Below are 14,501 nucleotides of genomic sequence, written 5' to 3'. Positions count from 1 at the left end.
TCAACCAATGAAGGCTCCAAGGTTGCCCAAGATACCAAATCTTCGAGCACAACCTAACCAACATTCTAGAAGAAAACTAGGACCCGTCTCTTGATTCTTGAATCTTCTCTCTTGACTCCAAGCAGGTTGATTTTCAGTCTTCCAATGACGACTCTAGGCCCCAAGTCAATCATCATTCCAGAAAACGAAGGACCCGTTTCTTGAACGTCAGGAAATTTCGAAAGGAGTATTATGGGGGATATATAGGAGATTGAACTTGGTTGGGAGTTGACGCTCTGTGGTCCAACCCAAGTTCCTGTTCTAGCATTTGCCCACAGCTTGAGGAAAACAACAGCACCAAAAACTTAAACAGAACAGTTCTCCAATTAACGACGGTCAACATATTTCGCAAATCTATCACTATGTACAATTTTATTCTTATGTCTAGGGGATTGCCTTATACAATAAACAACGTCGTTAATTTTTCGAATAACTTTATATGGACCTTCCTAATCGGATTGCAACTTCGGAGTTTTTCCAATTTTTCTCTTCGGATTGACGAACCAAACTTTTTCTTTGACTTCAAATGACTTGAAAACAGAAGATTTATCATAGGTCATCTTGGTACGGTTGGATTGTAAATTCATCTTTTTTCGAGCAACATGATGAATTTGGTGTAATTGATGACGAATTCTTGTGACATAATTGGAGGGAGTTTCGGGAACAACGTTGGGTGGACATCCTTGGAGTAAGTCAATGGGCAATCGAAGATCTTGTCCAAGGTACATCTCCGCAGGAGTCATTCCTGTTGTCTCATTTCGTGAAGAACGAAATGCCAGAAGAAAAAGCGGAATAAGTTCATCCCAATTCCGTTGATGTTCTGAAACGAACAACGACAGATACTGCAGAATTATTCTATTAAGACGCTTGACTTGACCATTAGATTGTGGGTGTAAAGGTGTCGTTCTAGTTTTATGGATACCCAATAAAACTGTTAACTCTTTGAACAAATTTGACTTAAAATTCTTACCCTGATCTATATGGATTTCTAATGGAACTCCATGACGAAAAATGACTCGGGAGACTAATGCCTGAGCAATTGTCTTGGCTTGAATATTTTTTAGAGGAATTACTTCAAGCCATCTCATAAAACAATCAATTATAACCATTTAATACTTATTACCCGATGAAGAAGGAGGTAATTTGCCTAAAATGTCGATTTGAAGTCTTTCAAATGGAGCTCTAAGATTATAAATCTGTAAAGTACTTTTACCTATTCCTGATGGTCCCTTTTTAGCAATACAAAGATCACAACTCTTACACCAATTTTCAACATCTTTTTTATAGGAATCCCAGTAAAAACGACGTCGAACATTGTCCAGAGTTTTGTTTATACCAAAATGGCCACCAGTAGAAGAATCGTGAGCTTCTTTGAGCACTTCATTGATCCTACTCTTTGGAACAATTAATTGCCACACACATGTTTTCAAATCATGTGATTCCCAACGTCTAAAAAGAAGATCATTACGAATAAAAAGAGAATCCCACTGAAGAGTATAAAATTTAAACGAAGGACTTTTTGAAGAAACAATACGTCTATCAGGGCGTTTATCCTCCCTTTTAAATTTAAGTAGGACACTGATGTCCTCATCTTTTCCTTGTTCTATTTTCTAATCAATAGGATTATTTTCAAGAAGACAGATTCGACTGACTACCTTTTCAACAGCATAGTTATTTTCAATTTTTGAGCAATATCTACAAAAAGATTCATCGCAGGGACGATGTGAAAGTCCATCTGCATTACTATGAGAAGATCCTTTCCTATGAATAACCTCAAAATTAAATTTACTTAATTTTCCTAATCACCTAGCTAACTGACCATCTAAGTTCCGAAAAGAGATTAGCCATGTAAGAGCTGAATTATCTGTACGAATTAAAAACTTCTTACCAATGAGATAATGGGAGAAATATTTAGAAGAATCTATAACCGCTAAAAGTTCTTTTCTAGTGACGCAGTGATTGCTCTCAGCTTTGGATAGAACCATACTATAATACGCAATTGTTCGTTCTACACCATTCTGAATTTCTAAAAGAACAGCATCAATCCCATGTCCTGATGCATCAGTATCTAAGATAAATTCGTCATCTTTATCCGGATATGCCAAAATAGGAGGGGATGTCAATGCCTGCTTTAACTTATCAAAAGCTTTCTGACATTCAGAAGTCCAAACAAATGGAATGTTTTTCTTAGTTAACTTGTAAAGAGGTTTGACTATGTCAGAAAACTTTGGGACGAATCTTCTTGAATATGAAGCGAACCCAATAAAACTCCTAATCTGTTTCTTTGTATTAGAAATTGGCCATTCCGAGACAGCAAAAACTTTCTTGGCGTCCATACTTATACCCTTCTGAGATATAATATCCCTGTTGAAAAAATTCACTTGGTATTTTCATCTGAAAAAAATACCTGTAAGTTTCATCTGACAAATTGTTTCAAATTTTTACCTGATAAGTTTCAATTGGCATGGATACATTTGCACCAGGTGTTATCATCGGGTGTTAATTACAGGTTATTTTCAGGCGGAAAATCCATATTATGGGACTGGAATTTTTCAAGATGGTTTTTCTAACAAACTTAAACCTGTTCTTTTTAGTTGTTTTTTTTTACCTGAAACTAACAGGTTTAAGTTAATTTCAATTACCATTTCAAATATAGTCCTTGCAAAATGTAGAATTTGCAGCTGATTTTTTAGGTGAAAAGGTAACATATTGCGATGGCCGTTTGTGGAGGTGGTGTTTCAAACAACTTACACCTGTTCTTTTTAGGTGTTTTTTTACCTGAATACAACAGGTTTTGAATCTTTTGAAATGCCACCTAGAAGATTTTCTTCGCACAGTTTGTATTTTCATCTATTTTTTACAAGTGAAATTTGAACGTGACATTCAAAGATTAAAATAGCAGCTGAAAATGTATGAGATGCTTAACAAATCTACACCCGTTATGTTTTGGTGTGTAATAGAGTTGAAAATTTTGAAGATTGCTATTGGAATAAAATCACCTTGCAAATAATATGTAGAAGATTAATGTTGTTAACGCAGAATTTTTTTCTATTCATGTATTTATTCACATATTCATTTACTTCTTGAAACCAACATAGTATTGTTACGCTCACACGTACACTCACACAAAATAATAATAATAACTTTGTTATAAAAAGAACGAGAATGTATTTATTTAAAATAACCACAATTATATGTTTATTGTCTCAATGCAAAACATACTCTGAGAAAACAAAGCGAACAAAACAAACTAACAAAATCGCTTAACAACGTATTTCGTTCTTAATCAGAGGAGAATACATAACATTATTCCCCGTCTTTTAGATTATCGTCCCGACAATCTCACAAACGAAAGAAAGACCGTCCTCTTCAAGCGGGTTGATCCTTGACTCACCCGGCCAAAGGACCCGTCTCTTGAAAAGATGATCCATCTTCATTCTTGAAATTAGCGTATCATCAACTTGAAATTGTGAAATCTTAAAAATCTTCTATTTTTAAGCGGGTTAATCCTTGACTTATCTGGTTACAGGACCCGTCTCTTAAAATATAGAATCATCAAATCCAGGTAACATCAGGGTATCATCGATGAACATCTATCTTTTAGGTAATTCTTGGATAGAAGTGGGGGGTAAACTTGTCGTGGTACCGCAACTTCATCCCTGCTCCAGCATTCACTCTACAGCTCACGGGAAAACCACGACTCAAAAACCGTGAGCGGAGCAGAAGAATCTACCTATCGTGGTATGTCGCTAATCGGTCAATGTGGACAATCTTTTTTTTATGTCGTGGAGTCTTCTGGATACAGAAGACTACATCATTGATCTTCTTGATAATTGTAAAAGGACCTACCCAATTACTCTGGAGTTTTGGTGTCCTTCCTATGAGCCGTCGAGGGTTGAAAAACCATACTTTTTGGTTGTTTGTGAAATTTATGTGTCGAGCTGTTCTATCGTAATATTTCTTCGATCGTTGTGATGTAATCTTGATGTGTGTTCTTGCAAAATAATGTATTTTGTCGATGTTGTTTTTGAGTTTGTGTATGTAGTTTTCTCGTGTATGAGGAATCTCTACTTCAGGCAGACGTCCGCGCATCAAGTCTAAGGGAAGTCCTAGGTCTGAACCGGTGTACATTTCCGCTAGACTAACTCCAGTTGTGGCATGAACAGAAGATAAAAGGTACAAGGCAATCCAACGATCCCAATCTTTTTGATTATCTGATATGTATTTAGCTAAGTAGTCAAGTATTGTCCTATTCTGTCTTTCTACTTGGCTATCTGATTGTGGGTGTAATGGTGTTGTTCTAGTCTTTTGTATACCTAACAATTGGGATAGTTGTTTGATTAGTGTAGCGTCAAAATTACGACCCTGGTCAGTATGAACCTCAAGAGGAACTCCGTATCTACATACAATTTCATGAACAAATATCTCGGCGATAGTTTTTGTTCTCATATTAGAGAGTGGAAAAACTTCTACCCATTTTGTAAAACAATCTGTTACGACTAAGAGGTATTTATTTCCTAAAGAAGAAATCGGAAAAGGGCCTAAAATATCCATTTGAACCCTTTCGAAAGGTAATCCTACGTTATAGATCTTTATCTTACTGTGACCTTTATCGGAAGGTCCCTTTCTCGCTATACACTTCGAGCAAAATCTACACCAATTTTCAACATCTTTCTTACAAAAAACCCAATAAAATCTTTTCCGTACCTTCTGTAGTGTTTTATTAACACCAAAATGACCACCGGAAGGGGAATCATGAGCCTCTTCTAAAACCGTGTTAATATAATTCCTAGGTACTATTAATTAAAGAACTTTTGACTTCAAATTAGAAGAGATCCATTCTCTATACAAAATGTCATCTAAAATAACTAAGGAGTCCCATTGAGATATTTTCATGTATTCATCTTCAGAAGAAATATCTTGCCATGATAATCTTTTACCTTTCTTTTTACTATTTAAAATAGTACGAATGACATCATCCTGAAATTGACGATCTTTCCAAACTGAATGAGGAGTTTCTTCAAAGACAATCCGCCCTACACAATCACCCTGTGCATACTATGATTCTATATTAAAACAGTATCTACACGAAGAATTACTACAGGGTCGTCTAGAACAACCATCTGCATTACCATGTGATGTACCTTTGCGGTGTAAAATTTTGAAATTATATTGAGCTAATTTTCCTAACAATCTAGCTAATTAACCATCCAAATCCCTAAAAGAAAGAAGCCATGTTAACGCCGAATGATCGGTACGAATGAAGAAAGCTCTACCACATAAGTAGTAATGAAAATCTTTAGTTGTATCTACTACTGCCAATAATTCACGACGAGTAACATAATAATTTCTCTCGGCTTTTGTTAGAACACGACTATAATAACCTATTACTCTCTCTACCCCATCCTGAACTTGTGACAAGACAGCTCCTATCCCATGATCTGAAGCATCTGTGTCTAAAATAAAAGGTAAATCGGTACGAGGAAAAGTTAAAATAGGTGGAGTTGTTAAAACTTCTTTTAATTTCACAAATGAATTTTGGCAATCACTTGTCCAATTGAATTTGGTTCCCTTTTCAGTTAAGCGATACAGAGGTTTAGCAATAGAAGAAAATCCTTTAATAAACCGTCTATAATAAGAGCATAATCCAGTGAAACTTTTCACGTGTTTCTTACACCGAGGGACAGGCCATGTAACCATAGCCTCTATCTTTTTGGGATCAGTTTTTTTTCCGTTTTCTGAAACAATGTGTCCTAAGTATTCTATCTCGTGTTGGAAGAAAACACATTTTTTTCTATTCAATTTTAAATTAGCGTCACGTATCATCAAAAAAACTCTGCGTAAATTGGCTAACATCTCATCGAATGATTTTGCCATAACCATAATATCATCAAGATAAATTAAACAGATTTCATTTAAAAGATCTCGGAGCAATTTCTCCATTAACCTTTCAAAAGTGGCCGGAGCATTACATAAGCCAAAAGCCATAACGATGAACTGCTACAAACCATTTTCAATGGAGAAGGCTGTTTTCTCTCTATCTTCCGGACGAATCTTTACCTGCCAATATCCACTTTTGAGATCTAAAGTCGAGAACCAAGATTTGCCAGCTAATTTATCTAAAATATGGTCGATCTTAGGTAATGGATGTGAATCTTTAAGTGTTTTTTCATTCAACTTCCGAAAATCTACACAAAATCTCCAAGTTTTATCCTTTTTTTTTTTAAACTACTGGAGAACACCAAGAACTAGAAAATTCTTCGATAATACCCTGGTTTTGCATATCAGTAATCATTTGATTAATATCTGTTTGGATATGAAAAGGAACCGGACGAACCAGTTGTTTAATAGGATGAGGATCGCTCAGCTCAATTTTATGTTCTATTAAATTACATTTTCCCGCAACATCATCATCTTGAAAAATGTCTTGGAAATCAGTTAGAAGTTGAGCAAATTTCTTCTTTTGTGAAGGATCTAAATTACTAATGTTATTTTCGAAGAGGTCTAGCAAGAAATCTGGTACTTCTTTAACATATTCTGTCATTCTACAACATTCTGCGGTAGCATCACTGACAACCATACCTGTAGTACTCTTAAAAATGTCATATTTTTTTCAAGTGAACTAACTAATCTGGACTTGCGAAGAGATTATCAAAATATATATGATATTGATATAATTTTCTTGACGTAGTACTCATCAGTAATTGTTGTAACATTTGAAGAACAACTCTACTTCCTTGAGCACACGTAGGTAAAAAGTCAGATGTCTTAGATTTTTTCCGCAGTATATATCAAAATCGAATAAGTAGCCGTCAGCACTGCACAAGGCCCACATCTTTATTCCAAATCTCATGGGCTTAGATTTTATAAACTGTTTGAGAAAATTCCTCCCATAATATTTTAACATCATTTCATCAATAGAGAAGGCTGTCGAGAAAAAACCAAATTACCCGATGTTCTTTCGAAAAATATCCACCATTTTTCTGACCCACCACACTTTGTCATCATCGTTTTGATCTTCAGGAACCGAATATTTTATAGACGACTTCATTTTTTCAAAATTATGCCGAGACATTGTTGATATTATCACTGTTTGGTCGAGTTGCCCGGCCTCGCGCAGCTCGAGCCCAAGCTTCCCCCTTTCTCTATCCCCCCAACGAGGGGACAACGACGCGGGCCCTGAAGTAGGGGCGAGACTAAAGCCTCCCCCCCCGCCAGATAACGCCACCACCGCTTCCAAGTTCAGTTTGCCTTGAGCCTTCGACCAGCATCGACCTGCGTTCTCCACCGCCAGAACTATCTTTAACGCGACCTTATTGTAATCTCTGCCTGTTCTGTCACCCAAAGTGATGGCCAATAAAATGTTTAAGTGAAAGTGTCTTGTGTCTGTGTCACTTCATTCCCGACGGGATTACCGCCTCATCCCCCTGCGCCAGCGCCTTAACATTTGGTCCTTCGAGCCGGATACCGGACAGCGATCGAGGTAAGTACCCCATGTAATTTGGGCTGAACGTCGGCCTAACGGCAGGCGGTCGCGCCTGGACCGAAGCCCGGCGTCGCCGCGACTTCAGCCGCGGCCCAGAGACGAGGCGCGCTCGCCTCAGCCCCAGCTTCGACTCGCCCCGGCCAGCCCAGCTGCCAGCGGACGAGCGTCCTGGCAAGGTGACCGCCAGCGACGCGCATGGGACGGGTCGAAGGAGGCCAGACTTTCAGGGCCGGCTGGGACCGACCGCGTGCGCCGGCGAGGACCCGGTGGCCACGCCGAGCTCGGCGACGGCGCCCGGGGTGGACGATGGCGACGCCAAGCGGCGTCCAAGATGGTCGCCGCCGACAACAGCGACGCCAAGCGGCATCCAAGATGGCCGCCGCCGACAGCAGCGACGCCAAGCGGCCTCCAAGATGGCCGCCGCCGACAGCAGCGACGCCAAGCGGCGTCCAAGGTGGCCGCCGCCGATAGCAGCGACGCCTCGCCAACACCGACGCGCCGTCGACGCCAATGACCCCGGGTCTCGCCGACACCAACGCGCCGTCGTCGCCCTACCAAGGCTCCGCGAGCCCTGGTCGACACCTGACCCCCCCCCCCCCCCCCCCCCCCGAACGGCCCCCAGCTGCATCACGGCTGAGGCTCTCGGTCGTCGCGGACGCACGTCCCGTCGCCGCGCCGACGGCGACGACACGCGTCCGGCCGACACCCCTGAGCGGAGGAGCCGGAGAACGCGCTGGAGAAGCTCGGCCGGCTAGTCGGTAGTTGGGACGATTGGTTCGCCCATCTCGGCAGCCGAGCCATGGACCCTGCCACCCGAAGAGTCCGGGAGGAGGAGAGTGAGGAGAAAACCAGCGAGCCGACCTTCGAACAGCTGGGGGAGTTCCTCCAGCGGCGGTTCCGGACGTTGCGGTCGCTGTACCCCCCGACCTCTGCCCTCCCTCAATCGACCAGCGCATCCGACGCATCCCGCAAGGCCGACCAGAGCCAGGGGCGTCAGCCGTGCAGCCGACAAGTGCGGGCCCACACCACTGGCCTCAAGCGGAGCGGATGCCCGGCCTGCAAGGAGGCCCACTATATCGGCCACTGTCTGACCTTCCGCGGCCTGACGCCTGAGGAAAGGAGGAAACTCGTCTCGGACCGCGGCCTCTGCTTCAACTGCTTGAGTGGCTCGCACTCGGCCAGGACCTGCCCGTCAAATGGGACTTACAGAAGCTGCTCCGGGGTCCACCACACCCTCATCCACGAGGGAGCAGGCAGGCCGGCCAAACGTCCCGCCGACCGCGACGAGGACGAGGATCCCGCGCCAAAGGCCCCCCGCGTCCAGGCCGCCGTCACCTGAGCCTGTCCAGAGGTCGCGGCGAGGGAAGAGGAACGGTTATGACTGTCCCTCCTTCCCACTGCCGTCGTCCAGGCCAGCAGCGATGGCTCACCGCCGGTGCCGGGCAGAGCACTCTTGGACCCCTGCTCCGAGACAACCCTCCTGAGCCTCTCCCTCGCCCGCAGACTCGGCTGCGCCGCGTCCGAGTCGACGTTGTCGGAGTCGCCGGCCCTGCCATGGACTCGGCGAGACACCAGACGATGCTGCACCTCGGATCTCCCTCCGGCGGCCGACTGATCCGCGTTGAGGCGCTCGTCCTGAGAGATATCGGGATCGTCACCCCCTCCGGAGCCATCAAGAAGCCCCGCCCGGACCCGCGGGGAGAGTTGCCCCTCGCCGACCCTCAATTCGACCGTCCGGCCGGAATTGTCATCGTCATCGGTGCGGACGCCTACAGCCGGATCATCCAATCGGGCGTCCAGAGCTACGGCCCGCTTCTGGCCCAGAACACTGTGTTCGGCTGGACGCTCACCGGGCGCGTGGCCGCCGCTCGACAGGCCGACCAGGGCGTCGCCCTGTCTTGCGCCACCCTGTCCATCCCGGGCCCAGCGACCGGCCACGAGCGCCTCCTCGGCCTCGTCCAGAAATTCTGGTCTCTGGAGAAGGTACTCCAGGCGAGAAGGATCTCTGCCGCCGACGTCGAGTGCGAGGCAGCGTTCGCTCGAGGATGCAGCCGAGACCCCACAGGGCGCTACACCGTGGCCCTCCCGCTACGACCGGAACGCGTCGCTCTCCTCGGGGAGAGCCTGAGCCAGGCTCGTTCCGCCCTCGCCTCGATGCACCGCCGGATGCAGCGGGACCAGGAACTGTCGGGCCGCTATCACGAGTTCATGGCCGAGTATGAGAACCTCGGGCACATGCGGCGTCTCACTGCCGAGGAGCTCACCGCACATCAGGGACCGGCCGTCTATATCCCGCATCACGGAATCTGGCAACATCACGATCGAGGACGGAAACTGCGCGTCGTCTTCAACGCCTCGAGACCCACATCCTCGGGATACAGCCTGAACGACGCGCTGCACGCTGGGCCGAAGCTACAAGGGCACGTGGCCACCGGGCTCACTAGGTGGAGGCTGCACCGTTACGCCTTTTGCGCGGACATCCAGATGATGTTCCGCCAGATCCGCGTGAGGCCAGAGGACGTCCACCTCCAGAGAGTGCTGTGGAGCCAGGACGCAGACTCTCCCGCCCACCACTACGCGCTACAAACCATCACTTACGGCGAGGCCTGCGCACCTTACCTGGCCCTCCGGACCATCAGATAGCTCTGCGCCGACGAGGGCGCCCGCTTCCCACTCGCCCGAGAGGCCGCTGAGAACGTCCTCTACATGGACGACTTCCTCAGCGGCGGCCACAGTTTGGAGATAACCCGACGCCTCAGGGATCAGCTAATCGCACTCCTCACGGCGGGCGGCTTCCACCTGCGGAAGTGGGTGGCCAGCGACCCCGCCTTGCTTGAGGACATCGCCGTGGACGATCGCCTTCGACCCAGCTGGGTCCATCTCTCGGCGGACGGACCAGTCACCGAGCTCGGAGTAGGCTGGGAGGAGCCCGACCACTGACCGATTCCGGTTCAAGCCTCCCGCCTCGCCTCATCCCGGGCTTCAGCTGACTAAGCGCAAGGCCCTCGCCGAGCTCTCCAGTATCTTCGACCCAGCGGGATGGCTGGCGCCAATCACCCTCGTGGCTAAGATGATCGTGCAGGATCTGTGGAGAGCGAAGCTGAGCTGAGACGAGATCCTCCCATAGGCGTGGCAGGACAAGTGGTCCGCATTCCGCTCCACGATCCTCGCGGCCACCGAGATCGACATCCCTCGATGGATCGGGCTCGCACCCGATGAGAACCTCCAGCTCCACGCGTTCGCCGACGCCAGCCGCCGCGCCCTAGCCGCCGCAGTCTACTCGCGGGTCATCGACAAGGACGGAAGCGTCACCACCGCCCTACTCAACGCTCGGACGAAGCTCTCCTCCATCAAGAGCCTCCAGCCAGCATCAACCGGACGCCTGCGCATGACAATCCTGCGACTAGAAATGCGTGCGACTCTCATCGCCTCGCAGCTTCTCACCCCCACCGCCTCCGCCCTCAAGGTCCCGATCTCGGCCTGCCACCTCTGGAGCGACTCTCGCGTCGCACTGCATTGGCTGCAGTCCGACGAACCGGTGGGGAACGACCTCGTGGACAACTACATCGCCCACGTCCAGGAATTAGTTGCCGGAGCAACCCTTCACCACGTGCCCACCACCGACAATCCCGCGGACATCGGCTCTAGGGGGGTCGGTTCGGACACCCTCAAGGACCACCACCTCTGGTGGACCGGGCCGAAGTGGCTGTCCAGCCCCGAATCCGCCTGGCCCCAGACCGCCCTCGGTATATGGCGATTTTTTTGCAAAAAAATCTGAAAAAAAATCGCATTTTCAAACTTTATGATTTTTTTTCAGGCAGAAATCGCATGAATTCATGGTGAAATCATCAACCATCGGTGCACAAATTTGTTGAAATTTAACGATAAATTTTTATATATATGTATTTTTCCCCAAAATGGCAGCCAAAATGCAAAAAATTGCATAAAATCGCATTGTTTGTTCATTATTTTTTTTCTCGAAAACTAAAGGATTAAACAAAAATTGTCTAAGAGTAAAAATGTCTTAGAATTGATCAAGGAATACTCTCAAATTTTTTCAGATTTTTTGCAGACATTTTTTCAAAATTTGGTTTTAGCATTTTTCAAATAATCAAAAATTGTCTCAAAAAAATCTGAAAAAATTTGAGAGTATTCCTTGATCAATTCTAAGACATTTTTACTCTTAGACAATTTTTGTTTAATCCTTTAGTTTTCGAGAAAAAAAATAATGAACAAACAATGCGATTTTATGCAATTTTTTGCATTTTGGCCGCCATTTTGGGGAAAAATACATATATGTAAAAATTTATCGTTAAATTTCAACAAATTTGTGCACCGATGGTTGATGATTTCACCATGAATTCATGCGATTTCTGCCTGAAAAAAAATCATAAAGTTTGAAAATGCGATTTTTTTTCAGATTTTTTTGCAAAAAAATCGCCATATCTTTTTTTGCAATAGAAATTGTCGAATTTCGAGCCCAGATTCTGATTCAGCAGACAAAAATACATAAAGATTGATATGTCGGACCCAGTTATTACTTCGTTGAGTACCTGAAATTCAGCTACGAAAAGTTAGTCTAAAATCGACCGTCTTGGTCGTTAGTGGGTTAACAATCACTTCTGATTTCAATAAAGGATCAGTAGAACAATAGTCTCTTTGAGATGGCCTTTTATTAAAGATAGTGAATACTACTATTGAGATTTATTTTCAAGGTCATTTGAAGGTCAAAGTCATTTTTTTAATAGAAACCTATAATTTTGATCCCGGATTCGGAAAGAGCGAGAAATTCTACGTTCAGATAAGGTATTATGTGTGGGGTCCGCCCCCCCCCCCCCCGCGTAAGGTCATGCAGGGGTCAAATTTATTTTTTTCTTCATCTATGCACAGGGATGATCGGGCAAAGGTAAGATTAATTATAGTAACCCAATAACTTGCTGGTAATATCTTGCCCCCCCCCCAACCCAATAACTAGACGGTAATATTTAGCTGCAGCACGGTATCGGCCTTGATCGTCAAAATTACCCAGGGAGGCTTCGGCATCCAAACCACGTGAGAATCCGAATCATTGAATGAAGAGAGAGACATCGACCATGAATACGCCCCGAGAGATAACAGAATGTCAACAATTAGGAAGTTTATACACGGCGTCTAAGCTAAAAAATGGAAAATAAGCTTTCGTTAATTAAATAAAATTAAATTGTATGTAATGTTCAATAAATCTTGAATGAATCCTTGAATAAAGCCTTGAAAAATGGATAAAAAATGGAAAATAAGCTTCCGTTATTATTAACAAGTTTGCTTAACTTGGCTGGCTACCAAGTCGGCTACTCAAAACACCTCATTTTTTTATTTCGGATTTGGAAAGAAAGTTAAATTGGTCACTTCCACATTGTCTTAATCCATTAAGGCCCTTGCTAAACCTTGGCAAGATAGCGCCAAATTAACTATGCCAATCGTAGGTAAATCGTGTTTTTTCTTTTGCCATTTACAATTATTTATCAAAAGTTATTTAAACAAATTATCGAAAGGTAATCATTTGAAGCCTGGGGTTCAATTTCGGGGTGGTTCTTTTAAAATAGGTCACCCTGTATAATTATATAACCGAGAAAGATCATAACGATTCATACAACTTGTGTCTCTTCAATTTATATTTAGTACTTTGTTCAAAATTTGAATTTCTTGCGATATTTATACTATAGACATTAAATTGATAAAAGTTAATTTATATTTGTAAGGAATATTTTATCATATTCTAGTTAGCATATCACATTTGTTTTCATCGCGGTGAGTATGGCAAACTTGATTGTTTTGAAAATAAATAGGCTAAGTGTAAAACTTTTATAAATATTTGTATAATTCGTTTAGAAAGAATTTATGCCTACGCTTAAATAATAAAATGCAAAATTGAAATTCCGGAAACGAGAAAGTAAAAAACAGAGAACGCAAGAGGAAAAATCGACTGATTCAAAATGAGTTTAATGCTCATATTGCAAGCGTTTAAGCCGAATAGACTTGAAAGTTTTATAAAAAAAATTTCTTGCATTTAGATATAAGTCGTTTTCTTATTTTTAAAAGCATAATATTCAATTTTCTAGATAATCAAGCCGAAAAAGCTAAAATTCATGAAACTTGTTATTCTAATAACTTAGGAAATATTCAAGATAAATATGTGTAAAAATTGGTCGATATAGATAGTGGAATTCTATTGAAAAAATATTTTTATAACAATGAAAATATTGGCGAATTTCCTAACCTACAAACAATAAATGAAAATAGTAGTCCAATACAGAGTCCTTTTGAAGAGACTAATGGTTTGTTGTTAGATGATGCTTCAAACTCTAATCATAAAGTTGAAATGAACGTGATAGATAAACTGAAACACTGGGCTTTAGATCGCAATGTTGACGATAAAACTCTGATTTATTTTTTGGCATATTTTACAGATATTCAAATGAAATTGTAATTGAAGAAATATATTTATACATTGAAATCAGCTACCACAAGTTTTTTAAAACGTGTGTCCTATTGGAGTTAATTCTTGTACGGTTATATGGCCATGCAGAATCTAGTAATACAACTATGTACTTTGTAGTATTCTAAGACTATGTAAAATATTCTTTCAACGATTACTTCATTGACCAGAAATTAGACCGTGAACATGACAGTGAATAAGCTATTTAGTTAATTTTTGAAATTATCCCAAAAACCACATACATACAGTTAATATGCAAGCGAGAAATTACAATTACAATTGTACAATTGTTCAGATCTGTTGTCGTAGAACGTATGATGATAAAATATCAATAACACTATAATATTATTGTATTTAATGTGACTGTTATTGTAAGAACGACGTCCACGTTCAATAAATACCACGTCATTCCCATACATAGTAGGTAGCATAGAAAAAAATTTTCTTAACAACTGTTTCGCATATTGCCAATACGTCACTGCTAATTCTGTGCTGAAAAGA

General features: G+C 43.2%; 2 protein-coding genes across 2 annotated transcripts; both read left to right on the top strand.

Annotated features, from left to right (window-relative positions):
* The first annotated feature begins 9,079 nt into the window (after window positions 1-9,079).
* Window positions 9,080-10,168, top strand: LOC131675086 (uncharacterized). The gene has a single exon (XM_058953932.1). The coding sequence runs from the start codon at window positions 9,080-9,082 to the stop codon at window positions 10,166-10,168; it is 1,089 nt and encodes a 362-aa protein (XP_058809915.1).
* A 63-nt stretch (window positions 10,169-10,231) lies between these two features.
* Window positions 10,232-13,983, top strand: LOC131675085 (uncharacterized). Its single transcript, XM_058953931.1, has 5 exons — window positions 10,232-10,438; window positions 10,482-10,601; window positions 10,653-11,271; window positions 13,720-13,928; window positions 13,972-13,983. Exons 1-5 carry the CDS (start codon window positions 10,232-10,234, stop codon window positions 13,981-13,983), a joined length of 1,167 nt encoding a protein of 388 aa, XP_058809914.1.
* Window positions 13,984-14,501: the final 518 nt, after the last annotated feature.

The sequence above is a fragment of the Phymastichus coffea genome, unplaced genomic scaffold, assembly GCF_024137745.1.
Source record: "Phymastichus coffea isolate CEN01 unplaced genomic scaffold, Cenicafe_Pcof_1.1 PCOF00016, whole genome shotgun sequence".
NCBI classification, from domain to species: Eukaryota; Metazoa; Arthropoda; class Insecta; order Hymenoptera; family Eulophidae; genus Phymastichus; species Phymastichus coffea.
The sequence above is the reverse complement of the archived record's forward strand: the minus strand, read 5'-3'. Positions and strand labels throughout refer to the sequence as shown.